Source organism: Symphodus melops, assembly GCF_947650265.1.
Source record: "Symphodus melops genome assembly, chromosome: 4".
In the NCBI taxonomy this organism is placed as follows: domain Eukaryota; kingdom Metazoa; phylum Chordata; class Actinopteri; order Labriformes; family Labridae; genus Symphodus; species Symphodus melops.
In genome coordinates this window covers 12,836,397-12,848,540 of record NC_136694.1, presented here as the reverse complement: position 1 = coordinate 12,848,540, position 12,144 = coordinate 12,836,397, and the positions used below count along the sequence as shown (strand labels likewise).

The 12,144-nt window shown below is 41.4% G+C and overlaps 1 protein-coding gene across 2 annotated transcripts; it reads left to right on the top strand.

Annotated features, from left to right (window-relative positions):
* The first annotated feature begins 26 nt into the window (after window positions 1-26).
* Window positions 27-11,717, top strand: fam219aa (family with sequence similarity 219 member Aa). Of its 2 annotated transcripts, none has more exons than XM_079340675.1 (6): window positions 27-593; window positions 5,135-5,231; window positions 5,669-5,762; window positions 6,405-6,485; window positions 9,173-9,248; window positions 9,771-11,717. In XM_079340675.1, the coding sequence occupies exons 1-6, from the start codon at window positions 534-536 to the stop codon at window positions 9,927-9,929; spliced, it is 567 nt and encodes a 188-aa protein (XP_079196801.1). In that variant the 5' UTR covers window positions 27-533; the 3' UTR covers window positions 9,930-11,717. The 2 variants fall into 2 exon arrangements, with proteins under 2 accessions (XP_079196801.1, XP_079196802.1); XM_079340676.1 differs by having other exon boundaries at window positions 33-593; window positions 9,173-9,227.
* Window positions 11,718-12,144: the final 427 nt, after the last annotated feature.

Genomic DNA, 12,144 nt, shown 5'->3' with positions numbered 1-12,144 from the left:
ACGGAGTATTTGTCCCGAACAACGTCTGTAATTAATTGACCAATTGTTATTAAATGTGTAATTATTCCTTTGCTAGAAAGCATGTTTCGTTGTATTCATACATAGTTGGATAGTTTTTTTTTGTATTATTATGCGGGGTCAAAGGGGTATACTACTATATAACAAACACTTATGGAAGGACACTGGTACATATGATATAAGTTTAAAAAAATAATGCAATCAAACGAATGTAAAAGTAAAAACTTCAAATTACATATTCACAATCAGAGAATGGATTTCCTCCACTACGCATTTCAACATGATCTCCTCTCTGATTGGACGAACGTCTCATCATTATTCAACAGACCCGGAAGTAAGGCGGTACTGCTGTTTTGCTGTCGAGTCACCTCTGTCAGGATGGAGGAAAACGAGCTGCTATCATGCTGAACAACGACGGACACCGACAACCGAGCATCACAAAACCGAACAATTAGTTAGTTAATTAGTTATCGTTTGTTTAGTCTCCTGTACCGTTTCTGTACCACTTCGCCAAAATGATGGAAGAAATCGACCGGTTTCAAGTACCTCCAGTCAACGGAGAGACGCAGCCTTTGGTAAGAGAGGAAAGGCACAGAAAAACAACAGCTTAAGCAAACATTTATTTTAAGATCAGTTTTTCTCGTTTTGAGGGGGTTTATATTGACAGCTGTGTCACATGATCTAACGTGAGAGCTGGCTAATATCTCCGGTCTGCACAGACTGGGTTGGGTGCAGATTGATTATCTTAAGATGAAAGCTGCTGACGGTCTGTGCTTGTTCATAGACCGGCAGCATCAATCGGAACAGATGAGTATTATATATACATATATATTAACGTTATTGTATTACAGTAGTTGGACTAATTAGTGGACTTAAATTCAAATTTTATTTATTTTCTATTAACACGCCTGTGAACGCTTGTTTACTCCATTAGCTGACACAGCTCTGTTTTTACATTTCGTCATTTGGTGACGTGTTAATTTGGGTCGGGCCGGCTGTGATTGCGTTAATATGAGGAGATAACGGTCCATACCAACATGGTACACTGCAGCCCTAAAGATAGCCGGTCTGTACAGGCCCACAATAAGAATAAATAGCCTCTCTTTTAATGGATCATCACAAGACCTGCCAATGAGATTAGATATAATACAACAGAGGCCATTCATTTTCGGATCCAATGCTATATATTCTCTACATTTCATTTTGAGTGTTGTTGTATTACCATGCATTATTGTAATCAGCAGGCCTGTTTCTCAACACATCAAACAAACAGTCTCAAACAGCGGTCCCTCCCCTATTTTAGGGTTTCCCTTTGGGATTCAAGCAAAAATCAAAAAGCTCCAAGTTCTACTGATCGTTAAAATACTCGAGCTTCCTCGGCCCCACTTCCCCCTAGGCTAAACTAAGACAGGAATCACAGAAGTCACATGCAATCTCCTGTATAGAAAGTGTCTTTTATGTGCAGCTTCAATTGCCTCCCCTTATGAACATTTGATCAATCTGCGCTCATGTTTCAATCACTGACAATTCTGCTGTGGTGCTTCGTTTGTGGCTACATGATAAAACTCTTGGAGCTGTATATTTTATTCATCGCCTCGTATTATTATCATGCCAGAGCGATACAACTCTGTGCCTCTCATTAATGTCACCTCGTATCTTTTGCAGTCCCCCATCCAGCATGAGTACCATACTTTATTGTGTCAGGATCACAGTGGCTGTGGCACACATGGCTGTGCATTTGAATGCTAATAGCGCCATTGTGATTCCTAAACCGCTTGAATGCACATGGCACCTGCCTAATTGTTAAGGTTTGGATTTCTCACAATAAAGCTGCTTTATAAAGGGTTTTTGTTCTTTTTAGACATTTGAATTGCTAAATTCAGTTCCATAATTGGTTACATGTTTTAAGCTTTATACTGTGATCACAGCTGTTTGTTTACTCTGTGATGAATATATTTATAATAAACTGAAATCATTATTGATTGAAACATGATATCCCTTAAACAACAGCGACAATTTTAAGAGACAACTGAATACTAAAACTCCTTATTTCAGAGTTACTGGCATTGAGATTGAGAGACAGCGCCTTCTCTCCTTGCTATGATGATAGATAAGATATAATTGGGTTCAACTGTTTAAATGGTCACCTGATGTACCAGTCTACTATTGGCCAGCGTCAGACTATGATGTGTAATCCTACCAATGGCCTGGTGTCTGTGCTGTGTCAGCGAGCTTGTGGCTCTTTATCATCAGAGGAAGTATAGGGACTCCTAACAGAAGCACATGGCTGATGAAACTAAGAGGTCATGTCATTTATATGTGTGTTTGCGTAACCTTGAGTCAGTGCTTGTAGCTGTTTGTGAATTCATACTGAAGGCCAGGGCCTCAGCGGTCACGTATGGCTGTGTTTTATGGTGATAATTCAAAATCAAAGTGCCACCCCTGATGTCAAAGGTCCTCTCTTCATCATTTGTCAGTGGCTGTCAACGTGTACACACACACACACACACACACACACACACACACACACACACACACACACACACACACACACACACACACACACACACACGAGGGAATGATGGGCTTTAACTGTAAACTTTATGGTCAGGTTGACATTTGACAACTTTAATTTATGGTTGTTTGTGCCTTTTCAACAGAATAAGGACATAGAGAGCTCACATAAATGTGGCTTTGGCTTTATTTCCACTTGTTATTCCTCGTATGTGTAAATGTACTTAGCAATACAAAGTGATTGGGATTCTGAAGGACTAGGCCTGCATGACGGGAGAAACATAATCGGCTGTGCATTAACGTTGGTTATAATATTGTGGTAATGTTGTGATGTGCGATCAATAAACACATATGTTTAACACAATACCTCAGATTGCTACATGTCCCTCCTGAATACAAAAGTTCAAAAAGTCGGCCACATTGAAGGTAGCTGCTAGCGTTAGCTTCATCTGACCACATCACAATAGTATGAAATCATGGCTGTTATGCTCAGGCTTTTACTCAAAAGGTAAAATGTTTGCATGCTGAGAAGAGACAACGTAGCTTTTTTTTTTTTTTACATAAAATACTACTACTTCTACTTTGTGTTTATTTCTGTTGCTCCTATCAAAATGACATTGTAATTTATTGCTTTGCCTGAATACAGAGTTATTTTGTGTGTTGGAGCTTCTGACCGAACCTAAGACTGACTTATTGTGAGCTGTAATCCTTTAAAAAGGAGTTTGAACTCGTTTATTTTGGGGCTCCTGCTTCTCGCTTCCAGCAACTGTGCTGTCGAATGTTCAAGTCGTGCATTCTGTCACAGACAGCTTAATACCGAGTCCCTTTTCAGAAGTCACTGTCAGCGCTGCTGAAACATTTCAAAGGGATTTGTCTGACCCTACATCGTCACGGTATCTTTTCATGGTGGAAGAGAAATGTGGATATTAAAAAAAGAAAACAAGAATAAAAGCAGAAAGAACCAGTTGGGTAAGCCTAATGATCCAAGGGGAAGGAGCCTGTCAGAGAACCGAGCGCGCTCATGTTTGTGCTTGTTTCATTGGGGATACCTCATCTGTGTGCTGTGCTTTCACTGCTCCTTCAGTAACACTGTGCATAATGTATTCACTGTTTCAGCTCTCATTAATTATTCCACCTAAGTGAACAGTGCTTCGACACCAGATGAGGATGAGAACGCCTATGTAGGTGTATTCTGCCATATGTGACCACTCAGCCTGTCATTTCTTGTTATTGTTGGGCACAGCATGGAAGGAGACACATTCAAAACACATGAACACCAAGATGTTGTGTTTCGGGCATACTGTTTTCCGAACAAGTTTTGTCGTAAGCTTGTTTTTTAAACGACACACTACACCACATGCAAACACATGCATATGCAAACTAAGCAGCTCTGTTAAATACTCGTGATTTTTTTCATATGGCCTCAAGAGTAGCTTTATCTGTCTCATGGTATTGGGCTTAATTGTTGCAGCGTTTCAGGTTTGGATGAAATAAATTCAGTCGTATCTGTGTAGGGACCCATTTATTTTATAATCACATCATGCACTCTTCAAAGACACGTTTTTTTTTCATAGCCTTTTTTGAAGCCAACCTGACGAAGCCAGTCATGTTTTTTTTAAGGTTTCCAACACTTTTCAAAATGTGTACAAGTCACACTCTTAATCTCAGTTTATAGCAGTGGGACGTGCAGTCTTAGCTTCAACTCTTAAAGTTCTAAAATGCTTGATCCTTTGAATGTAGCAGCCATTTCTCTGGACAGATTATCAAGCTTTTGAAAGCAAGTACCCCTGGAGGCCTTCTCCCATGTGGCCTGTAGAGTCCCTCAGAGGGCAACAAGGAGAAGCTTGTAGAATCAACATAATGTAGAGCTCTGTCAGTCGAGCAGGCCCAGCTCCCCGCTCTCTCAAACCGAGGGAAACCAAGAGGCTCCAACAGCAAGCCCCTCTGTTCTCCCGTGGCCTCCTCCCAATGCCATCACTGCTCGCTCATAAAAGAGACATAGGCAGAACACTCGAGCCCATTGATACTGCAAAGCAGGCAGCTATAGTCACACATAGGCTTGGGAAATGTCGCCATGGTATTAAACGCAAGCAGGTCCTAAAAAAAGGAGCAGATTTTCAGGGCTGTGCTAGCCGAGTGATGAAAAAAGTGTGTGGTTCTGTGTGCTGAGTAGATTGTGCCCTCAATGCCGTGTTGAATTTTAGGTGCTCAACAGAAGTATAGTAAACATGGATTGAATATCAGACAACTGATTTATGCTTATTTATTTTTTCTTTTGGTTAAAAAGAAAACATGCTCTTCATTTGAATGTATAAAAGGGATCAGTAATGATATAAAATCATGTCATTTTTTTATTCTGACTTGATCTAAACATGACTGATTGTGTGAGATATTGCCTTATATAAATCAGAGGCTCCTGACTTGAAACAAAATCTAAATCTTATTGTTGCAGACTTTTTTCGTGTCATATCCTTTTGGATTGGATTGTGTGGTTTAAGGGTGAAGCCTGTGGTCACTGATCGTGAGTGTTGTCATATTAAGGTTAACATGCTCTCTACTCTGCTTTTCTTTTTTTCTTTTTTCTTCTTTTTTTTTTCTCCAGGACCCGGCAGCATCCTCCACCTCAGAGGCCGACCCTGACAACAAGGGAGAGACTGTGGCCATGAACTACAAGCCCTCACCACTGCAAGTCCAGATAGGTATTACAACGATCACGTTCTGGGGCGTGTACCATGTACAGAGGTTTAAGTCCGCCAGAGCAGACAACCCAGGGTTCAAACCTGACCTGAGGCTCCTTTTCCTGCATGTCATTTCTCTCTCTGTCTCTCTGTCTCTCTGTCTCTCTGTCTGTCTCTGTCTTCATTGGCATTTCATTCCAAAATATATCTTTTGTATCAAAACATAATAATTGGGTGGCTGTTAGGCTAGTGGTGGGTGCATGCACCCCATGTAAAGAGGCTGTAGACATCCAAGCAGACAGCCCGGGTTCGAATCCGACCTATGGCTCCTCATCACATCTCTAAAATAACGGCATAAAAATCCACAAAAATAAACCTTTAAAATTCACACAACAATGACTATCTATCTGTACACATCTGCAACACTACTGATGACATCACATCTTGTACTTGCTCAGAGAAACAGAGAGACCTCGCCAGGAAGGGTTCAGTGAAGAACGGCACTGTGGGAAGTCCTGTCAATCAACAACCCAAGAAGAATGCCAGGACAAGGTAACTGCTTCCACTTCTTTTTTTTCTTTTTTTCTCCCAAAGTGACCAAGGTCCATAGCAAATTTGACTCTTACTCCTAATGAGCAACATAAGCAATATGTGTCGCCTAATGTAAAATACTACTGACCAGGCAAAATGTAAAACATGAGGACTTCATGTCTTGTTCCAGAAAGAATGATTATTTTGGATGCCATCTGCGTTCACAATGCAGCTTTTCTTTCTGAGATGGATTTTTTTTTGGTTTGTTTTCTAAGTGTGAACGATGATAAAGGAGTCAGAGCAGTGAGCACAAGCACAGTGCAGCACACAGTATTGACAACTGGCTCATCTGTCTAATCCCACTTCCTGGTGGATTAGTGGAAATATAAGAGAGACAGGCGGCGGCCTGGTGTGGACCCCCGAGTCTCTGAGGGGCAAAGATAATCTGGAAAGGCCTGCACTCTGAAGGCTAAAGATTAGCCCCAATTTTTTGGGTCATTGTCGCCTGTAAGAGGAGCGCCGTACTTTGGGACAAATATCCTGTTTAGCATGAAGCTATTTTACATCGCACTTCATGCATCTTTTGAAATGTTTGGAAGTATCGTTCCTGGTGTTACATGCATTACAATACTTGGTGATGGATGCTTGTTTCCTGTGCTTTAGGTTGGTGGTGCCAAACAAGGGATACTCCTCTTTAGACCAGAGCCCAGATGAGAAGCCCCTGGTAGCGCTGGACACAGACAGGTATGAATATTATTCAGATACTTCGCGTCAAAATCTGTTACACCTATGAAAAACATACAGACAGGAAACAACATTTCAGGCTGACCTAAGTGGCGGGTTGATAGTGTTGTCATTTTGCATCGCATGTGGAGTGATTAAACATGAAAAACATAAATCAACTTGAGAGAGGTCTTACCAGAAGGGAGACCTAAAAAAAAAAAAAAGCCTCTCCCTGGGCGCAGGATTAGAGAATAGCAGGGTGAGGATTTGAAGAGGGAAAAGCGGCTCAGAGGGAGGGCCTCTGTCCCAGCAGGTCTGGATTTGACACAGATGAGCCCCACTCTTTGTGCCCTGTGTTTGCGACAACAAGAGGGAACCCATCTCACGTCAAAATGAGCACTCAGCTCACAGAAGCCAACCGAGCTTATATCATCATTCATTGCATCATACACACCCTCCGACCAGCCTCTGACTCGTACACACAAACAAACAAGCACACAGCCGTTTTGTTTATTGTCCGCGGTTTAGATCCACGTCTACAGCCTTTGCACAATTGCTCTGTTCTGTTTGCACACAGAGTATGAAAGACAGATTACTCATTCGGGTGAAAAAGATTGCTAGTTTGCTGCAAAAGCATTTTATTGCTAATCTTTTGATTTAAATAATCTATAAAATAACTTGTATGAGTTAAACTAAGAACGCTAGGAACTGAAACTATAGCACTCACACTAATAAAGTTGTCCTGTTGTCATGCTTAACCATGATTGTCCCGCTCTCCCCATTCCCCCACTGCTCCAGGACTAACTAGGCCTGAGCATGGTTAGTTTGGTACATAAAGTCGTAATTGGGGCGGCAGTAGCTCAGTCTGTAGGGACTTGGGTTGGGAACCGGAGGGTCGCCGGTTCAAGTCCCGGCACGGACCAAGTCCGGAAACTGGTCTGGTAGCTGGAGAGGTGCCAGTCCATTTCCTGAGCACTGCCGAGGTGCCCCTGAGCAAGGCACCGAACCCCAAAAACTGCTCTGGAGCGCTCGCTGTGGGCAGCCCCCTCACTCTGAGACCTCTCCATTAATGCATGTCACTAGAACCCTGTTTGTGCATGAGTGTGTATCTCGGCCTATGTGTGTGTTAGACAGAGTGTAAAAAACTGAATTTCCCCTCGTGGGATTAATAAAGTGTAAATTATTATTATTATTATTAATACATCACATTCATGCCTTTAAGTAATTATGAAGCGTGCTTAGTTCACAAGACAGACTGAGTAGATAAAAATAAGGACGCGCCGTCGAGTCCACGTCCGCAAGTAGGCAGCTGTGGCTCAGTGGTAGAGTCGTCGTCTCTTAACCGGAAGTTTGATGGTTCGATCCTCTGCTGCTGCAGCCACATGTCCGATGTCTTCTCAGGCAAGACACTGAACCCCGAATTGCACTCGACGCTTTGTTGGTGGCATTTGAATACGTATGAATGGGGTTAGTAGCTTCTGATGGTCTGACTACATAGCCACCACTGCCATCAGTGTGTGAATGGGTAGATGTGACACACAGTGTAAAAGCGCTTTGAGTAGTCAGGACTCAAGTCCATTTACCATTTTACAGCAGGACGACAACACAGACAGCATGATAGCGACTTGACTGACCTTATGGCTTATTGTGAGTCATGTTCGTCAGAGACAGCCAGAACACTTTGGATTTCTCCAAAGGATGAAGACTGGCCACTCTGTCTAACCGCATGCCAAAGCCCACCTCTTCAAAGCAGGCTAGGGCCAAGGAAGTGTACCGGGCTTGATCAAAGATCGGCGTACTCACACTAGGCAAACGGACTACACGCTACAGACTGCCTTGTGTCAGTGTGCGCCCTGAGAGATCTTGTCCAGCACAAACAAGAGAGTCTTCGGTTGGCAAACATGATCAACATAATGTAAGCAGAAAAACTGAGATGATCAGTCTGTCCTAGACTTATTAATTACATAAGCCTGACAGAGACAACTAATGTTAACCAGAAAATCTGCATGATATTCTGGGTCCATACTCTTTTTCATGTGCTTCTTGGAGTCTCAGTAGGAGCCTATCCAAGTTTTGAAGTAGTTTTTCTGACATCAGTGTTTCCATGAGCTTCAAATTAGAAAGTGGAAACAACACGGTTGCTATGAAGACAATGTTTAATTGCTCAGAATTAAGCTTGTTTACTTTATACATACAACAAATATTATTACTACCTTTATATCTAAAGACATGCAAAAAATTATAAGTGTAATAAGTTTATAGCCATCAAAATAAAATGGACTGTGGTCTTTAAGTGTAAAATGACGTCAGGTTTGTCAGCTGGCCGGTTTGTTCACCAACATTTTCTCCGACTTTCCAAATAGTTACACCGACTTAGAGAGATGTCCATGCTAACTTTCTCAATCACCAATAAAATGAAGTAAGCGAAGAACAGCTCCTTAGAGGGTTGCATTATGGGAAACGTAGGCTCTCGGAAAAATTGGGAGGAGAAAGTGGGGAGTAACGTTCAGTAAAGGGCAGGGGTCAGAACGCGACATAACTGCTCGGCTGTCCGTTGCCTCAGCTACTTTAACTTGAACCAGGAAAAATGGAGCACCTTATTCCTAGACTTCCCCTTTAACGATTCAGAATTTCTTTTTGAAGCATGTTACTTACATACCCATATGTTGAGAGTCTGTGTGTAACAGCCGGTGTCTCCTGTCTTTCAGCGATGATGACTTCGACATGTCCAGATACTCCTCATCAGGATACTCCTCAGCCGAGGTGAGATGTCTGAGGGACCAGGTATCTATAAACACGTTATACTGTTTCACAGCCTCATTTTGGTGAATCCACAAACATCAACACTTGATCACCAACTTCCATTGTCACACCACCCGCACCAGGTATTTGTGTGCACCCATTTAAAAATGTTAAGTCGGACTTTGATTAGTATTTATGTTCACAGTCATTTGTAATCAGCTATCCATGATTGTCATCCAAACTCCTGATCATTTCTTCCTCCCAGAGTGGAAGTTTCTGTGTTTGACTTTTCTCTTTACCCATTCACACCTGAATGTGCTCTAAGATTCTTCCTCCTGATTATATAAATTATATACATTTGATATATTTACAAGTTATGCTCAACTATCATTTTCTATTTAATTTGAAGTCATTATTCTCCACTTTTTGAAACTCTTTGTGTTTAAAAAAGTTCTTTTTAAGGAAACATAATTTCCACTCTAACTTACAAAGTTACAAGTTAATCTTCTCATAAGTTGTCCTGATGCTCTACTGATACTGTTTTCTGCTCTTCTCCTCCTGCAGCAGATAAACCAGGACCTGAACATCCAGCTCCTGAAGGACGGGTACCGCCTGGATGAGATCCCGGATGATGAGGACTTGGATCTGATCCCACCAAAAGCAGTCAACCCAACCTGCATGTGCTGCCAGGCTGCTCCCTCAACAGCCTGTCAAATCCAGTAGCACCATTCCCACCCCTTCAAAATAAATGTACTCCCTGCTATCTGCACCGAGGCCAACCACTGGCCAGAGTGGCTGCACGCAGGAAAAACTATCTTCTGGCTCTGGCACAAAGGGAAAACAAGGATATAGAAGCTAAAATAACAAATGGTAAATGGGTAAAGTTTTGAGTAATGAGTTAAAATGTACAGTACCTGTGCACGTTCCTCCTATGGTTGGATGTGTGCATCGTTCTTCTGCATGGTTGGATCAACAGGGACTCGACTGATGGCAGAAACATTACCTCGATGGGAAACGTGTTACTTTTGATCCTCTTGTTTTGGACTTCCATCTAATGCTTGTAGATATTTGGTTTACATGGACCTTTTTAAGGATTCTGAAACGTTATGGGAGATCAAAAACAAAATGGGACGACAAAAAAAAAAGAAAAGAAAAAAAAAAGAGACAACAACGTGACACTAATGTGACATCGCATGGTCCATGGAATCTACGGATGCTCCCATGAGATGGACGAGAAGGGAAGTTTTGTAGTGGCCATTTTTTTTTGTCTTTCCTTTCAGCCAGTCTGCTTCGTCTTCCTGTGTAAACGTGTCAAACTTGAAAATAATCTGTGTGTGTCTAAATATGTCCAGGAAAGTAGTGCTCAAATATCAAGCTGCTGTGAAAACATTAATGCATAGACTAAGACATCATTCCAGAGGTTTTCTTTTGTGTGTAAAGTTTGTATGTTACACAAAGGTTGTACTGCTTAGTTGTTTTTTATTCAGTTAATAAGGAACTGACACAAACTAGTTTTGCATGTTGCCTGTCCTAATGAATAGCCTGTGCAGATAATTTACTGCTTCTGATTTAGACCTGTAAACATTCTGTGCCGATGAATCATAATGCGAGGCATCCTTTAAAAAAAAAAACCCATCTTAGTTATATTTTAGTTCTCCACTGTAAAACCAGTAGATCTAAAGAATCAGTTGTTGGAACTGTTAGTGTTAATGTCCATGTTAACCACCGACTGGAGTGGATGTTTGAGAGGGTCAGAAGCGCAGTCATCACCGGAAAATAAATATTATTTATATTCTTAAAGGCACAGTTGAAATCGTATAGCAATCAAGAAATAAGGCAACTACATTAAAGGTCACATATTTTCTTCAATACATTTTTCAATCTCTAATATCTGTCCATAGCTTGTCTACAAACCCTCCTATGGTGAGAGAAGTTCATCCTCTCTATCTTTTGACTGCTTCACCCTTTAGAAAATGAGCTCAAGCAAGCCGTTTGAAGATATTTCCTTCATGACATCACAAGGGGCAGTAACTCCTCCCCCAGGTGGGGACCCTCCCACAGCTAGGTGTTTGGTCTGCTGTCTGACCCTGCCTTCTTTTCCATAAACAATTCAGCATGGGGAAAGAAAGCCAGAGCCACCAAGGCCTTCCAGAGGGGTTTGGTCAAACACAGCTAATTAGCATTTAAAGCTACAGACGCAGAAACAGCCTGTTCTGAGCAGGGCTGAAATAGAGGGGTTTATAGACATGATGAAATAAAGTATCAGAGTGGATTTTTGGCGAGAAACTCCACACATGTTTTTATGGAGCTCTCAGATTTATTTGAAACTTGTAAAATTTGTGACCTTGAAGAGCTCAGCAATTTTGATTCTGCATTTGGTTTGCAATTTTGAAGAATGTCTTTAATTTAAACTCCATATCATTATGGAATTTTTTTTTTTTCAGGTAGGAAAGAGAGTATATAATATAATGTACCGCCCATTTTAAAGTTTGGATGTTAGTTTGTTTTGTATTGTTGCCCATTTGCTTTTTTTTAATTTTGGAACAAGAACTGTATATGTAGCACCGGAAGTAGTCCTCGCTGTTAGGAATGCAAACTGGTTATTTGTCATGTTTACATCACTCCAAAGACATCTCCAGAGCTCAGCGTCTTTCTAGTAAATGTCAAAAGTCACTTGCATGTAATTTTGCAATGCAACAAATCCTACCCCCCCCCCAATACGTTCTGCACATTCTAATACTACACCTGATTCATTTCCTTGTGAGAAAATTATCTGTGACTACAGTTCTGAATGTGTGTGTGCACTTTACACTGTGATGTGAGTTATTCTCTCCTGGTTACATTCAGAATATTCTTTTGATTCGCCAACTAGGGATTTGAGAGGAGGATGTGAAGTACCGCTACCATCCTTGTAGGTGTTCTGCTGTGTTTTTGTAAT

Excerpts from the sequence above, each read along its gene's own strand:
- fam219aa (XM_079340675.1), top strand. The coding sequence starts at position 534 with ATGATGGAAGAAATCGACCGGTTTCAAGTACCTCCAGTCAACGGAGAG. Across the intron at positions 5,763-6,404 it reads AAGAAGAATGCCAGGACAAG|GTTGGTGGTGCCAAACAAGG; the intron begins GTAACTGCTTCC and ends CCTGTGCTTTAG. Across the intron at positions 9,249-9,770 it reads TGAGATGTCTGAGGGACCAG|CAGATAAACCAGGACCTGAA; the intron begins GTATCTATAAAC and ends CTCCTCCTGCAG.